Genomic DNA, 16,061 nt, shown 5'->3' with positions numbered 1-16,061 from the left:
CTTCTTGGTGAGAGATCCGATTTGAGGATGCTTCTAGGTGGACACAGTATAGGCATGTATTTGTACTTTTATATATTAGCTATTAACTGCTAATTAGGATAGTCTGTTTTTATTTCCTTTGCGCAACCATAGCCTGAGGTGGTTTGATTTCCTTATTTAACTCATTTATCTGGCAATAATTGAATATGTTCCTCTTAAAGTTGAATATCATGTATTAATAATGGCATGATTGACATCATTTACTGATTTTGGATGCATGGATTTAAATTGAATGAAATCCTCCATATAATTTATGGAGATGTTATATTCTCTATTATGTTTTTCACCTATCTGCTAGTTTGACATATGATGCAAAAAATTATATTGTATATGGATGTAATCTTTGCTCTGTTTTGCTTTTCCTTTTTTTTCTAGCTTATACATGATACACTAATTATATACTGTTGTTCATGGACTCTGTACATCGTTTCTATACCAGAGCAACCTCCTTTTTCTCAACAGTCTTGTCTTTGATAAACCCAATGTAAAGGTTTGTTCCTCGGCTGTCACACTCCGAAATCTTTCTACCTCCTTCCGACATGTTCTTCACAAATTCCACCAAATGCCTCCAATTGTCCCCTTCAAACAACCTTTTGTTCATCCTTAAATATGTAAATGCACTCAATCCATTGCCTGAATCCGATCTACTCGTTGCCAAAACCTGTGCATATGAACCAGCATCATACCTCTCTAGTGCATTTTCTCCGGCAAGTTCGACCCTGGCTATCTTTGTTGCCATTTTTACTTGCCGGACTAATCCCTCGGGTGAACAGTTTGCATATTCAGGTTGTTCCCCATCTCTCATTTCCATGCAAGTGAAATTGAAAACAACTCCATGTTTACTGAACATTTGTGCTATTGGGACGTAACCATCATGATGTCTGGTGTTATAGTAACCAGCTGTTAGTTCAGCAGCATGTGACCTTGTTCTGTAATGCCAATGAATCCCAGCAACCTTTGCTGATAGTTTTGCTCCTGTTCCATGGAATGTTCCTTTTGCAGCCGCAAGTATTCGGTCTCCATGCTCGAGTAGCTTCCTGGAGTACCATTCTAGGAAGAACTGTCCGTACTCGGTGTTCCATGTTCCATCCCTTTTGAAGAAGTCAGTTTCTTCAGGAACTTGCTTGTAATGACCAGAATCATGTGGACCACCTTTTCCCCAGTCTTTTTGCCCGATGGCTTCCGCCGCTGCTTCCAGGGAAGCTCTCATATACTGTAAGTTAAAACATTTTATCTTGTTTAGGAATTAGGAATCTACCATATCTAAGTTTTGATCATTCAAGTTATGTGCTATATCTGAAAACATAAATAAAAGAGAAACTTCATTTAGTTCATAAAATTTACCTTATCATAGCACTGAAACTCTCCAATTCCAGGAAATTTCCACATTCCATTACTTTCTGGATAAGATGGGTATCTCAGTTCCCCACATGGTCCCATCCCCACTTGAATTTCCTGAAATAGAAATTACATTTAGATTTCTAGAGCTTCCAAAAAATAAAATAAAAATGAATATCATCATCCACCACTTGAGTAAAGAAACGAAAGTGCCAAAACTTTTATATTTGACATATTTTGGTATTTTAAACATGTTGGGTAGGCGTCTGTGGTCCATCATTTGGATGGATTCTACACTGAAAAATAACATGAATACGAAACGATAACGACGCTTTTGTAGTATCTATTTTCTTTAATCTAAATCTATCTCCTTACACCCATTCATATTCATTCATCTTGTTGCTTGTGATATTTAGCTGCAGAGTTTACGTGTTTTCTATTTCTCCCCAGAATAAGCACAATCAGTTTTATAACAGTTGCCTTTGTGTATGATTGGATCATATAAAACTTAAAATTTATCTGTATTTTCTGTTTTGCCTGTCCTAGATCTTCCAGTAAAGATAATATGTAGAATTTCATAAGATTTTGGATAAAACTAAGGTATCCTGTGCTAAACTAGCAGTAGTAGTTTGAGTTTTATAGATGCTATACCACAATAACTCGTCCCAAGTAATCTCTGAACCTCTCACGGAAGCTCCTCATGTAATCTGTGTAAGCTTGAATAGGTGTTCTTCCTCTGAGAACAGGAACTGAGTCACATCCCAAGGAAATGTACTCGGGATTCCTTCGTCCCAATCTATCTGTGTAGACAAGGTCTGGGTTTTTTCTGATTTCTTCAAGCACCCATGGAGGCAATGGGATACTAAACATTCAAGCAGATAAAATTTCAGGTTTACGTACACAAATTTTATCAGTAGAAGAAAAACCAGAAACACAGGATGTTAAAATAATACCTGCAAGAGTCTCCAACATTGCCGCCACACTGATGAAACGACATGACAACTTGGAGCTTTAGACCATGTTTTTCAACCATTTTCACAAGCTCAGCATACCCTTCCCAGTTGTAGTTTAAAGGTCCATCTTTCTCTACTAAGCCCCACCAAGCATCAACCATAACCCCTTCGACACCTGCACTCTTTAAGGCCATCAAACTTGCGTTCATTGCCCGTGGCTTATTCAAGCTACCCCCTAGAGTTATTGTGTCTAGTGGCAACATCACATAAACAGGTACCTTTGAGTTATTTTCAGCATGGGAAATTGTTAGACCGTATAACTTCTCGGTTTCCTTGGTCGAGATTTTCCCATGCACCAGCGGTGCTTCCTGCATCGACATCGAATTCCTTGCTCGGATTCGGCAGGATGGCTTCATTTGAGCAAAAGAAATGGAGCCTAAGAAGTCATCAGGAGTTTTGAAGCTGTTGGTTTCTTTGAGTTTGATGAAAGAAGTAGAAGAACGTAATGTTAAGGCCATGTTTTTTTGGTAAATGAAGAGAGGGAAAACAGATATTGGAATGAATGAAGATGGGTTACATCCATTTATAAAATGAACCTTGGGTCAGAGCTTTAGAAGAAGACAATATTGGTGGGCTCCGTTTAAAAGGGAAAAAGTGCATAAGATCAAACTAGTCACCTCAACTTTTCAAAGGTCATTATCTAAAACGCGATCATTCCATGTCCATGCTTCACAAAATGAAGATCCTAAAAGTTTTAAGTTTTTAAAGGTCACGAATACCCTCTTTTGGAACAACTGAATGCCTTTGGGTGTAGGTTTTGGTGATTATTTTGCTTATTAAAGGTGGATATATCCACAATTTGGTTGTTCTTTGTTATAGGATAAAAAGGAAAATAGTTACCAACAAGTGTTATGTGCAATAGTAAGTAGCAATGGCATACACTAAAGCACACATAGAAATATCTTTAGAAGAGATATTTTGAATCTTGTTAATGGCACAACTCATGGTGAATAAAAAACAGGCCTTAATCAATAGTTTATTCATTTATTCATGGGAATGAAGTGAATTTTCTATATATTTTCTTCAGTTATGTAAAATAATCATACTGGTGATAATAAGTAACTCTTTACAATAAAATTATTAGCTTGGTTGACAACTAAATGATCTAGCAAAATGCAAACCAGTTAGCCTCTAATTTGCATATGAGAATTTTAGTGGCTGACAAGTTAATAGGATTTCAATTTTCATTGGCTTTGGTTGGTTCAGGATAAGAAGATTGGAGAATCCGTTTTCATTTGGAAATGCATGTGGCTGTAGTTGAAGTCTGTGCTTTCTTTTTTTGTTGGAATTTTCTTTCCATTTATATTGATATATCCAAATGATTTATACTAATATATCATATGCTAAACAGTACTTTAATCAAGCAGTTGAATCAGAAATGTTAAATGTTGCAGATAGGAACAAAATTCGTCCATGTCATCAATACGTGTTGGCTAGCTGGTTTAGCATCCATGTGTGGGTTTGAGATTTGAGGAAGGAAACAAATGAAGATGCAAATGCAAGAAATGAGGTGTCAGAGTTGTCGGTGCCTAAGAGGAGACACGTCAATGGCTGATTAAAGTTTGGCGTTTTGCATGGGGGAAGACTATTGACTATTGAGGTTTAGCTATTTTGAGCCAATCAGGTTCTTCAATTCTCATGCTCACCATTTACGTGTGTTTTGTGGAGCAAATTGATAGATATACATATATAAGTGAGTGTTGTGGACAGAAGAAAGAGGGGAAAAACGACCCCATTTCCCTACTGGTTTCACATTTCAAATTTCAAGTAGGGACATTGCTCTTTTCTTTCACAATCAATGCCAACAAGATCCCCCCAAAAATTTCCCAGTTTTTTTTAATACGTGATCAGCTTTGGATTTTTTTTTTTTTTTTGCAGAGACTTAAACTAAAACCCCTAACAGAGGTTGTTCAGACAGAACTAACACGTCTTCCTTACTACGATCCATTTTTGCAAGAAAATCCGCAACTTTATTTTCATCTCTGAGTACATGTTGGATACGCCATTTTGCTGTCCTTTCCAGCAGCTTTGGATAATTAAGTAACATAAGTTGGTTACCTAATTTCTTTCCTCGTAGAGGACAGTTTTATTAGGTATAGATTTAAGACATTGAACAAACCATCTTTAATTGGAATGTCTCAGAAGTCAACTATTTCAGAAGCATATTAAAGCAAAAGGAATGATTTAATGAAATTACACCACTTTGAAATTGTCATACTGATGTTCATCTCTTTTTGTGATTATTTTGTGATTATTTTGTGTTAATCGTTGCAACTTTGTGTGCGTGTGTGTGTGTTCATCTAACGGCCATAACTAGTTGTGGCATAGTACACTCTTATCAAGATATCAATAGAAAAAGAGGGATAGTTTTCTGTGAAATATTATAAGCAGACAATTGACCTATGAACATGTTGGTGATAAGAAGAGAGTTGCTGTCCTCTCTTTCATGTTAGATATTTCCATTTTAAGTTTTGGGTTCTCAAGAAGCTAGCAATTTGATCTTTTTAACTTAGCTCAAAGAGGGGGTCCTTTATAAATATCTGATGAACCCTCAAAAAAGATATTTTCAACCAACGTTGATAATGGCTGCTTAGGATATTTTTCCATCTGCATATAATATATAGACGGCACTGAACGATTGATTCCTTTTAATGATACAGAAAGAATCCATGACATCATTTTCACAAGTCAATTCCCCCCAACTTGATCAAACAACACCCTAAAGCCTTTCTCTAATCAATCTTCACCAACACAAGTTTGAGAATTATCATTTGAATGAAAAATGAAAACAACAATAAAGAAGAATGAAGAAGAAGAAGAAGAAACAAACAGGTGCAGCTGATGACTACAAATGAGTGTGAAAGGGTGAGGCCAAAGTCTCCTTTAGTTATTTCCATTTTACCAACAATCAGTTCTTTGGCCATTAACTTCTAAGCCTAAGGGTGGAACACTGTCAAGACCAAGCACGACGCAATTTCGTTGAAATCTTAGGCAGAAATTCTCCAAACCAGTAACACATGGTAAACTCACTCGTTCAGAACTATATGCAGATTTTGATTCCTCAATCATCATAAAGATTAAGCTATAGGGGAATGCATATCAACATAGCATGTAAGTTTTACACATATCATAATTATCAATTTTGTAAGTTAAAAGATCCAAGTAAAAGATATGTTATGATATATCATAAACTAAAGTTAGACAGTAACATGAACATGATGTCTACAGTGTTTCTGTAGCTTCTGGACAATAATAATAATAACACACAGAGCTGAAAATCATCATTCTGCTATTGGAAATACAGAACCGATTTTATTTCCAAATCGGTAGCACTTGATGTTAACAGAGTATGGACCCAGCTGTACATAGTTATCCTCTCCACCCACGAAGAAACACAGAGTATAGAGAGCAATTTCAAACTCAGGACTCACCCCAACCAATGTACTTGACACGGATTTAAGAACCCCATTCCATTCGAACTGAACTGTTAGCAACTGTGTCTCGGAGTCAGGCTGCAAAAGAAACACATGCAGAGTGATATTAAATATTGAAAGTGGGTGTGAACAACGTTTTCCTCCTAGTTCAACCTAATATTATTAACTACAATGATCTAGAACTTCAATTCTTTATCAAATGTGATTACAAAGAACTTTCTTCTTTTTCTTCCATTTATTGCAAAACTTAGAAGAGTGCATAAAATGCAGTAGATGCAGAGAGAAACAGAAACAAGTCAAACTGAGACTTACAGTTTCCCCACGTCTTCGGGGTAATATATAACCATGATAGTCAACACATCCTTTTGCTTCTTCTAGGTAAAACTGGAAAACGTAATAAAGGATTAGCAATACACATCTACTACATGGCACCTAAATATCAACTTCTGAAAACAAAAATGTATTAAGGTATGCTTGTGACAAGGGTTGGCAACATATTAAAATACTAGCAAGTAGAAATTGATATTTTAAATACTTCAGACGTAAAGAGGATATAACTATCACCAACGCATTGCAACCAACATTTCAAAAATTTAATGAACCTTTTCCATTTTGCTCCATCAGATGTAAATGAAAAGTTTTTCTAAGAAAATTATTATATTTCAGTATTGCTTCCAGACAACTCGATGGTATAAAATAAACCAGGTCATGAACTAATGATTGCAGTAACCTAGTTGAATTGACAAACAATTAAAAGATACATTAACACACCTGAAGCCAATTGTGGAAGCCACCAACTTCTTGCTCACAATGTTGCTTGATTTCCCCAACGAAAACATGTTCAAAAGCAGAAGAGGAACCAGATGTACCTCCTCGACCATAAAGATCAAACCATAGGCTTGTCAACATTCTTTTGAAATCTTGATAGTTTTCAGATACAATGCCCTTCCGAGACAGGTACTTGTGAAGATATTGAATAGGCGCAGTTCTACTGATTTCTTCTATAAATGCAGCCTGCTCTTGTTTCTCCTCAGATGTAACAACTTCCTTGCACCCAGCATTTGGGTTGTAATTATCCAAGAGAGAACAAAAACGAGCAAATGTAGGTTTTGTTCTAAAAATGTCCTCATTAACATAACAAAATAGGCTTCCTTCTGCCACATCTTCCTTCTGGAAAACCTTCTTCCCTTCACCACAGTCAATTTGATAATCCTTTCCAGGTTCCAGACGGTTTAAATCAAGTTGCCACAGCCTGTTGCAAGCTTGCAAAAAGTCAGCAAGTTCCTCTTCTGAAGGTTCGATGCTAGTACCAGTTCCAACCTCATCAGAGTATTCTTGCTCACTAGGAGGTCGTTTATACCCTTGCCAGTGATCCATATTAACCTGCAAATGTTTCATTCATAAAAATATTAAACACGGTGGTTCAAACAGAACAAAACAGAGAATGACCACAGAACCCCCAGATAAAACAAATAGAAGTCATCTACAAATGCCATAGCTGACAAAAGGGTATTTCCCAGTGCACAAGGCTCCCTGCTTTGTGAGGGTTGAGGCAGTCATTTATCTTACGCAGCATTTCCCTGCTTTTCCACTACTTGGATCCATGACCTTCCAGTTACCAAGGATCAAGTTCACATTGCTACCAAGGCTCGCCCTCACAAAGTTGATAATGGTTAAAAATATTGGAGAGAAAAACTAGTAAGGAATGAAGTAAATACTAATCTACCTAATGCAAATAAATCTAATGTCATTGTGCTACTGCTATATTATACATCAAACATCTACGCGTTTCTAACAAAAATTTAACACAATTCGTTCAACTTAAAAGAAATGTAAATCTAAAACAATGAGAGAAACGACACCAAGACGGCAACTGCATTAGTATTTGTCAGTTTAAAACTTGAGATATCAAAAAACAGAGAAAGAATAGTGACGCACCTTTTGTGGCCGTCTTCGAGGCTTTTTGCCAACAGTTTCCCAGCCATCATTATTCTCCTCTCCTTGCTCCTATATGCGAAATTTGGGGTAAGTCAGTGCACACACAAATATAGATTTTACTAAAACAAAGAAAAAAGTATAGACCAGTAAATCAAAAGCAAGAGGCAACCTTTCTGTTCCACTTATTTTGGTTATAACCATGTCGTCGCTCATCACCTTCATTTTTTTCATATCCCCCATACTCGGTCTGCATTAGAGGTTTATAGATATTTGATAATAAACCGCATTCAGATTTAGGGTAACGATCAAAATTTCAAATATCCAACCCAAAAGAACAAAGAGCAAATGAATCTATACAACTCTTAAGAATTGTACCCATGAAATTTTCGATATTTACCTTGTGGGTCCTCCCCGAAGGTGTTGAACCCGAACCCTGCCATTGACTCTGCACCTACGAAATCAATAAAATTCCCAAATTAACAATAAAACAATGAACCATCACTTCAACGTGCTCCAATTTCAGATACAAGAGACAAAATTCATCAAATAAACGGAAAACCTGTTTTTCGTGATCCTGATCCCCTGACACCACCTGCGAACATTATCAAACTCAATCAGCAATTTTTTTTTTATTTTTTTAACTATGATATAACATAAAAAATCAAAAGATCAGAGGAAGAAATCCAAACTAACCTGCGCCCAACTGGATCTGGAGCGTTCATCTCGTTGGTGATCCTGATCCCCTGACACCGCCTGCGAACATTATCAAACTCAATCAGCAATTTTTTTTTCTTTTTTAACTAAGATATAACATAAGAAATCAAAAGATGAGAAGAAGAAATCCAAACTAACCTGCGCCGAACTGGATCTGGGGCGTTCATCTTGAGACTCATTATCTCCCTCGTGGCCAATAGCGACGTCCAGTAAACCCTTGATCAGTCCGTCCATATGTGAACAAAATAAGTGAAGCGAGGGAAATGAGAAACTGCGATGTGATCTATTCTGAGAAAGTAGAGGATTTTTTCTAACTTCCGTTTTTAAGCGGGTAATGTAAACTTCAAGTTTGCCGACGAGCTTCAACCATACACCTCACGCCACGTGGATGGCCTTAACTGTTTCAATTGTTATTTTGTGACCATTCTGTTAATTTCTCACCAGCTTCCCCACTTCTATTTTATAAGGTAAATATTTTATTAGTGGTAAAATTCTCATAGAGGCCTTACACTTCTAGTTGGATTACATTTTACCCTTTACTAAAAAATGGGTAAATTAGTGACTATATATTATATCAAAGAGTAAACTACTCTATCTATTAAAAATTATCTATTTTACTATTAAAAATTAGTTTTATATGTCATCATTAGGTATATGTGGCATGTCACGTGTGATTATCTATTTATTTCATTAGCAATATCGGTTTTAACAATAGAAATTAATGAAATTTTTAATGAAACGACCAATTTGCTTTTTAATTTAATTTACAATAACTAATTTACTTATTTTTAAATAAATGAATAAAATACAATTTAAATCTTAATATAAAAGATTCGAAAGTAGTTGTGGTTTTGCAAAAATAATTTTCCTAGAAGATAAGATTTGTTTTATAGAAGAAATGCCAGCACACCAGTCCATTTATAAAAAGAAAAATTAAGTAATCAATTAATGTTTGAGAAAGAGAAATCATGTCTAAGCTAATTACGTCTTTGCTTAACCGCGTGTACTTTTTTATGGTATATATTTAGAGTCATCTTAGTGTGGATTTAGACTGCGTTTAATTTACTTTTTATTTTATATTACAATATCTAATTTTATTATCACCGTAATTTTTACATTAATCGTAAGTAAATCGTCGTCTATCTAAACTCACATTTAATAATATATATATTTAAATGTAATGTGTCTTATCATTCCACTAAAAATTTATTAGTATTTAATTGTACTTTATTATCTTATTTTATATTCATTTTAGTTTATATTAGAATATATTTTATTTTCCACTCAATTATATTTTGTCATTTTATTTTTTATTTTTATTTGTATTTGTATTTGTATTTTTAGTTATGTGGATAATATATCATTGTGTTTATACTTATAAATTTGCGTTAAGAAAAACAATACATGTGATAATTAAAAATTCCTTTTGAAATATATATGTACACGAGGTTTTTAAAGTAAATAGATATTTATATTTGATTCATACTTTTTAATCGATTTCGCATGCCATGGTCGTGAGGGATGTTTGTTATCTTAGGTTGGAAAGGGAAAGATAAAATTTAATGTTGATGGGCCACTTTTGCTCACAATGGGTGGTGGTTGTGCAAAATGATGCAGGTGACTTCATGCAATGTATTTCGGGTTTCATGGAGAGTACACTTGATCCTTTTTTGTCAGAAATTCTTGTTGTAACGGAGGCCCTTTCTTGCCTCATGTCTTTGCATTTGGACAATGTTGTAATAGAGACTGATAGTCAAGGGCTTTGACGAACTTTTCATCATGGTTACGTGGATGCCTCTAATTCTGGATTATTATTAAAGGATTGGATTTGACTCTGCTTTCCAATTCTTTTCCTTCTTTTCAATTTGTAGGGATGCTAATAAGACTGTCCATGTTTTGACAAGGGGGTTTTATTGATAATAAATTACATGGATTACACTATTTGTCCTTCTACTATTGTTAGTATTGTTTATTCTGAGAAATTATCAAGTTTAGAGATTATATGGAATAAGCCTAATGACTTGGATTTAAATAGACTTCTTATTTTTATTATTGTTTTGTTTTGTCGGATATTTTTCTTATCAGTTCCATCTTTTTCTAGAAAAAGCAATTGAATTAAGTCATCTAATCAAATGACACTAAATTTAGTTAAAATCTTTATTATAGTATAAATCCATCTAATTCAAACCAAAGCCAACTAAAATCATAGTACATCGTAAAGTTTCTTCCACATGATAAAACCATTTTGTACATCCTCACATTGTCTTGAAACTTAAAAAGAGTATTTCCATTACCTTACATGACACCTTAAACTTGATTAGATTAAAATTAAATCAAATAAATGAATGAATTGCGAGATCCAATTAAAATAATTCTGGCTACATGTTTTTTGACTAGAATTACTATGAAAATAAAGGCATCATGGCAGGCCATTTGCATTCATGGACTTGTATATCATTAATCCCTTGGGTTGGCCCCTACAAGAATCCATGTTATTTTTACCTTTAGAGTTCAGTTTAGACCCTCTTAAATGTAAAGCCCAACCCTAAATTCCTCGCTATCAGCTCCTTGGTGTGATGATACTAAATGTTTAGTCTTATGTCCATAACTCAACACAATGGCTCCAATCACTTCTGGTTGAACTGCGATTACTTAAAAATCATCACCATTTACCCCCTTTAGCCTTGTTCAATAATCATCTCGACCTCTGGCCTTTAGTTCATCAATTCCCACACAGATCTTTGGTACTGGTCTCTAGAAATCTCAACCCATTTCCCCATTCTTCAACATTCCAACATAAAAGTAAAAAAATGTGCTTTACACATCCAATACAATTAGGTCCAAAATGGTCCCAAAAGGTAGAAAGAAGAAATTCCAATTGATGATGAAGCCTCAGCCATTGTTTCCCTGGTGGGAACTCTGGCTGTGGCAGTGACACCCACCAGTTCTGATATAGGAAGCAATGCTTTTTTACCAGAAAAAGTAACCCACTTTTTCCTTCTTTCTCCATATTCCCACTTCACCCTTTCAACTTAAGATGCCTCAATAGGGAAAAAAAGATGAGCAAGTGCAATAACAAATAACCTTAACAATGAAATAGAAAATCAAAATTAACAGCTTTTTCAATAAGTTCCATTTATGTCATTTTCATTAAACATTAGTGATACTGAAAATAGAAATGAAAAAAAAAACAGTTCTCATCATTCTTCGTGATGCATTAACATTTCTTAAGAACCCCAAAAAAATAAAATCTAATCAGTAATTAACCCCCAAAAAACCCCAAAAAGAAAAAGGGAGCCATATCATAGAGTAGATCCTGGGCAGGCTAATTTCATATCCTCATATAGATATAACATTCACAGAGCTAAAACTATAGCAGTATGTTTTATAAAGGGTATAACAAACCACTCAAAATATAGATTTCTTCATCCTCTCCTCTCTCCTTGGCCCTTTTCTTCATTAATGATCTCCATCACCTTTCTCTTCTCTTCTTTTTTTTTTTTTGAACTATTCATATATATATATATATATATATAGATAGATAGATATATAGATATGTTCTTGTTTATTTCCTTTGTGGTGTGATTTAAGCAGCTGCAACTGTGCTAGTTCGAATAGAGTAACCTTGAGCTTCATTCGGAGATGTAGACTCCCTTTGGCCCTTCTTTCTCATAGCTTTCACTGAGGAAGAAAGGTTCATGTTCTTTTCTTTAGCTTCATCTATCTCGATTTGTTCTTGTCTGCAATCTTCACTGCAGAAAGGTGTGTCCCCTCTGCAAAAAAACCAAACACCAATCAGCAAAAACCAAATCTGTCTACTAGACTTATAAGAAAATTTTTAAAGGGGAAAATTCATTAAGCAAATATGCATAGAAAGATCCAATCGACCTTCCCAAAATTCTGATCTTTCTTTCTAAGAGACTGAAAATTAAGGACGAACCTGTACATGAAGATGTCACGGTTACACCCAAGAGGCTTCTTGCAAAGAAAGCAAACATCCAAGAAATAGGGTTGATGAACGTCTTCAAATCTGGCATCATAAAAGCGAGCAGGCCTCGGAGAAGAAACTGAACCAGAAGAAGATGACGAAGAAAAAGAAGATAGATTCCTCAAACTACTCCTTCTAGAGTAACAAAGAGGTCTTGAAAGAAACCCATTTTGGTTAACCTTTTGGTAATGGCTTCCTGAATATCCAGCCTCCATATCTACAATGGAAGCCAATCCATCATCTTCTTGGATGAAACAAGTCCTCCTTGAAGGTCCTGAAGACTCCATTTGTATTTTCTCTCTGTTGGAGAAATAACGGCTTGGCCTTTAGGGATCCTTGAAGGAAATCGGAAAATGAAAGGGTGAAGAGAAGGAAGAAGACGAGTGGGGGAAGAAATTAAGGGTAGAGTTTTATAGGGGAGAGGCTTTGTTCTTTGTTGGGAGGGAAAATACCTTAAAAGAAATTATAAACAGTGGCAGGTTTTAGGAGTCCGTGCAAGTGAATCCATTGGCTCAAAATACCTGCATCTCCAAGTTTGTGATTATTTCCGGTTATTGCCATTCATTTAGATTTATAATTACTATGATGCCATTGGGTTGAGAAAATTTTTTTTAAAAATCCTAGAAATTTTCTAGAAATAGTTAGATACTAGGGAAACAATACACAACTGCAATAAATCATAGAATTATGAAAATATTTTATGAATAATTTAAAATTTTCTGGTAAAGCTAATTAAAAGAATTTGATCTAATAATACATAATTAAATAGGTTTATTGCATAAAAATAGTAAATATTAATCATAATTCCACTATCTTTAATTTAAATAGATATATATACATATAATTTTCAGATTTTTCTTAACGGTTAAGAACTATTATTTTCATATAATCATCTCCCATTCCCCAATATAATGTATTGTTTTTAATAAAGACATCATCTCTTAAATTTTTAAAAAATTGCTTGTATAAATATACAATAAAAATATTAGAAAAATAAATTTTACTTAAATAGTAGTGCAAGTTTGCGGTGAAATTAATATGAAGCAAAATGGCAAATGGGTGATTTGGGGAAGAAGAGAGGGGTAGAAGAAGAAAATGGGTAGTCTCGTGCTATGGACTAAATCTTCGAAGACAAAGCCCCACACTCCATATTCTAACGTTACGTCAATATCTGAGGCAGACACCACGCTAGTCCACTGCGCGTTAACGTAACGACTACACCGCATATTCTCGGCTCCTCTTTTGCTCTGCGTTGTGGGTGCTCTCTCTCTCTCCAAACACTACTTCAAAAGGTCCAAACTTAAAATTTGCTTTTTAATTTTTTTCCTATTTGTCCCTCTTCATTAAAAGATTTATTGAGAATCAATAATTTTTCATTTAGTTCCCTTTTGGTAAATAGCAAAATGCTCTCAAAAATTGAGTAAGAATAATATTTTTTTTAATTAATCGTTGATAAATCTCACCTGTTTTTTGAGGGGGCAAGCATGCCATGTTCATGTGAGCAAAGGTGAAGAAAAAAGTATCTTGGGGGGGGGGGTGTGGATGTAGGGCAATTTTTGGATTCCAAGCAAAGGTTACTTAAAAGGGTATGATCTTATAGTTTATTTTTAAGCCTTGATCATGTCATATGCTGTAATTGTATGCCAAGTTTAATCCCTTAAACAAACACTATTTTGAATATGTTTCGTATCATAACTAGTTGCAACATTACAACTATAATCCAAAATGTAACATGCCCCACTTTCACTAAAGTTGGGAAAATTCATAACATTTCAATTTTTTCTTTTTTTGGGCAAAATCGAAAAAAAAGAAGTCTTAAAGTTTAAAAGAGTACAATCTAATCATTGAGAAAAAAAAGAAGAAAGCACTGCAACTTGCAAGTAATGAGTAGTGGGTTAGACCCACGCGCCTTAAATGAGAATATGACTTGTCTTTAACTTCCAAGAAGCCCTCCAACTGTACTTTGTACTACACACTAAACTCCCCCTTTTTAAAATAATTTCTTAAAAATAAAATAATTATAGTTAATTTATTTTACAAAAAAAAAAAAAAGGGAATTTCACGGTATCCTCACCGCCTCTCCTTTCACTCAACCTCTTAATAACGTCATTCTTTGGCCTTTTACTTAAATTATTTTATTTATATTATTTTTTAGGTCATAATTATTTTGTCGTTTTCATGACCCTTTCTCTTTCCAACTTCACGGGGGGACCCACCTCCCAAAAACCTATCGAAAGTAGGGACCACGCGTTCCATACTCTTCCTTTTATTTTTTTATCATTGATAATGATGATTATGAATGATGCCATCCATGCCATGGTTTTTTTTGGCCTTTGATGTCCTATTGTGATAGGAGCCTCTCCTTGAAATAATTTATTTTTTAAAAAAAGTTAAATTAAATAATATCATAAATTATTTAATTGCCAGTTGTTTTCCATTTTCGTTTTCATTTGGAATCAAGTATTGTTGAATTCTTTTTTATGCTATATAGCAAAATCAATACCAATCAATTTACATAAAAATTGAACCAAAAAAAATCTTACAAAAATATTTAATACCATTTCATAAGAAAAAGAACAAATCACTCATAGACAAAGTCATGTATACATTTCTTCTCCAATCAATTGTACATTGAAAATAGTTTTTTTTAGTAAAGAAGAATAGACCATTATTATTTTAAACGCTAAAAAGTCTTATAGCATGGACAGGTGTTTACCCGGTATTTTACCCTTATTTATCTCACCGGTCAAACTCAAATGTTATTTATTTACATTTTTAAAATTAACTTATTTTATTTACATTTAACATTTTGGATAAATTTGAAGAAAATGTAGATTTAGGAAAATCAGTTAATTTTGGAAATAAATATAAAACGCATCTTGCAATAAGTATATTCTCTTGACGTGTTTGAAAACACATTCTATAAAATGTATTCTTTTAATAACTTAACATATTAATTTTTTGGTTAAATGGTTAAATATTGGTAATTTTGTCCTTAAATTTCAGGTTTAATTATTTTCTTATTTACATTTAAATTTTTTGTTTTAATTTTTTTAATATTTAATTAATAAACAAATTGTTTTCAAATTTTTAATTCATCTTTTAATTAATAACTTAGTTATTAATATATAATAAAATTAATTTTAATTTTATAATATTCAAATTTACTATACTTACAAGAGAAAATAAATATTTAATATATAGAAAATTATATCAAACAAATAACTTAAAAATAAAATATATTTAACACTAATAAATATATAATTTCATTATAGAATTGACATATTATTAATTTATAGGTATAAATAATTGAGTTATTAATTAAAAATATTTTTAACATAATGATATATATAAAACATATTTATATAATATAATTACATGCTTATTATTTTATTTATATAAAAAAGAGTTATTAATTAAAGAGATTAATTAAAAATTTGAAAATAATATATTTATTAATTATTAATTGAATTTTAAAAAAGTTTAAAACAACATTAAATAGAAAAACAAAGGTTCCAAAATCAACATATATTCCTAATTTACCCTTAACATATCTATATTATTATTAAAAAATTGAGTTTAAACCTTATTTGATAC

The 16,061-nt window shown here is 33.4% G+C and overlaps 3 protein-coding genes across 4 annotated transcripts; all 3 read right to left on the bottom strand.

Annotated features, from left to right (window-relative positions):
* Nucleotides 1-261: 261 nt before the first annotated feature.
* Nucleotides 262-2,910, bottom strand: LOC108476977 (beta-amylase 3, chloroplastic). Of its 2 annotated transcripts, XM_017779372.2 has the most exons (5): nt 2,609-2,910; nt 2,331-2,512; nt 2,029-2,239; nt 1,384-1,494; nt 262-1,252 (listed from the first exon to the last, which is right to left on the bottom strand). In XM_017779372.2, the coding sequence occupies exons 1-5, from the start codon at nt 2,846-2,848 to the stop codon at nt 470-472; spliced, it is 1,527 nt and encodes a 508-aa protein (XP_017634861.1). In that variant the 5' UTR covers nt 2,849-2,910; the 3' UTR covers nt 262-469. The 2 variants fall into 2 exon arrangements, with proteins under 2 accessions (XP_017634861.1, XP_017634860.1); XM_017779371.2 differs by having other exon boundaries at nt 2,331-2,906.
* Nucleotides 2,911-5,530: 2,620 nt separating this feature from the next.
* Nucleotides 5,531-8,921, bottom strand: LOC108476787 (uncharacterized). Its single transcript, XM_017779121.2, has 9 exons — nt 8,615-8,921; nt 8,456-8,515; nt 8,322-8,354; nt 8,160-8,213; nt 7,932-8,009; nt 7,763-7,831; nt 6,596-7,207; nt 6,137-6,208; nt 5,531-5,902 (listed from the first exon to the last, which is right to left on the bottom strand). The coding sequence occupies exons 1-9, from the start codon at nt 8,708-8,710 to the stop codon at nt 5,672-5,674; spliced, it is 1,305 nt and encodes a 434-aa protein (XP_017634610.1). The 5' UTR covers nt 8,711-8,921; the 3' UTR covers nt 5,531-5,671.
* Nucleotides 8,922-11,594: 2,673 nt separating this feature from the next.
* Nucleotides 11,595-12,947, bottom strand: LOC108476979 (FCS-Like Zinc finger 2). Its single transcript, XM_017779374.2, has 2 exons — nt 12,417-12,947; nt 11,595-12,249 (listed from the first exon to the last, which is right to left on the bottom strand). The coding sequence occupies exons 1-2, from the start codon at nt 12,749-12,751 to the stop codon at nt 12,063-12,065; spliced, it is 522 nt and encodes a 173-aa protein (XP_017634863.1). The 5' UTR covers nt 12,752-12,947; the 3' UTR covers nt 11,595-12,062.
* Between the last annotated feature and the right edge of the window lie 3,114 nt (nt 12,948-16,061).

The sequence above is a fragment of the Gossypium arboreum genome, chromosome 12, assembly GCF_025698485.1.
Source record: "Gossypium arboreum isolate Shixiya-1 chromosome 12, ASM2569848v2, whole genome shotgun sequence".
NCBI classification, from domain to species: Eukaryota; Viridiplantae; Streptophyta; class Magnoliopsida; order Malvales; family Malvaceae; genus Gossypium; species Gossypium arboreum.
Note: the sequence above shows the minus strand (reverse complement) of the source record. Positions and strands in the feature narration are given on the sequence as shown.

What these genes read in the sequence shown, in the direction of transcription:
- LOC108476787 (XM_017779121.2), bottom strand. Translation starts at nt 8,710, where the DNA reads ATGGACGGACTGATCAAGGGTTTACTGGACGTCGCTATTGGCCACGAG. An exon ending in CTTCGGGGAGGACCCACAAG is followed by an intron (nt 8,010 to 8,159) that starts GTAAATATCGAA and finishes CCTCTAATGCAG; the next exon opens with ACCGAGTATGGGGGATATGA. An exon ending in CTCGAAGACGGCCACAAAAG is followed by an intron (nt 7,208 to 7,762) that starts GTGCGTCACTAT and finishes AAACATTTGCAG; the next exon opens with GTTAATATGGATCACTGGCA.
- LOC108476979 (XM_017779374.2), bottom strand. Translation starts at nt 12,751, where the DNA reads ATGGAGTCTTCAGGACCTTCAAGGAGGACTTGTTTCATCCAAGAAGAT. An exon ending in CGTGACATCTTCATGTACAG is followed by an intron (nt 12,250 to 12,416) that starts GTTCGTCCTTAA and finishes GTTTTTTTGCAG; the next exon opens with AGGGGACACACCTTTCTGCA.
- LOC108476977 (XM_017779371.2), bottom strand. Translation starts at nt 2,848, where the DNA reads ATGGCCTTAACATTACGTTCTTCTACTTCTTTCATCAAACTCAAAGAA. An exon ending in ACTTGGGACGAGTTATTGTG is followed by an intron (nt 1,495 to 2,028) that starts GTATAGCATCTA and finishes TTTCTATTTCAG; the next exon opens with GAAATTCAAGTGGGGATGGG. An exon ending in AGTTTCAGTGCTATGATAAG is followed by an intron (nt 1,253 to 1,383) that starts GTAAATTTTATG and finishes TTTAACTTACAG; the next exon opens with TATATGAGAGCTTCCCTGGA.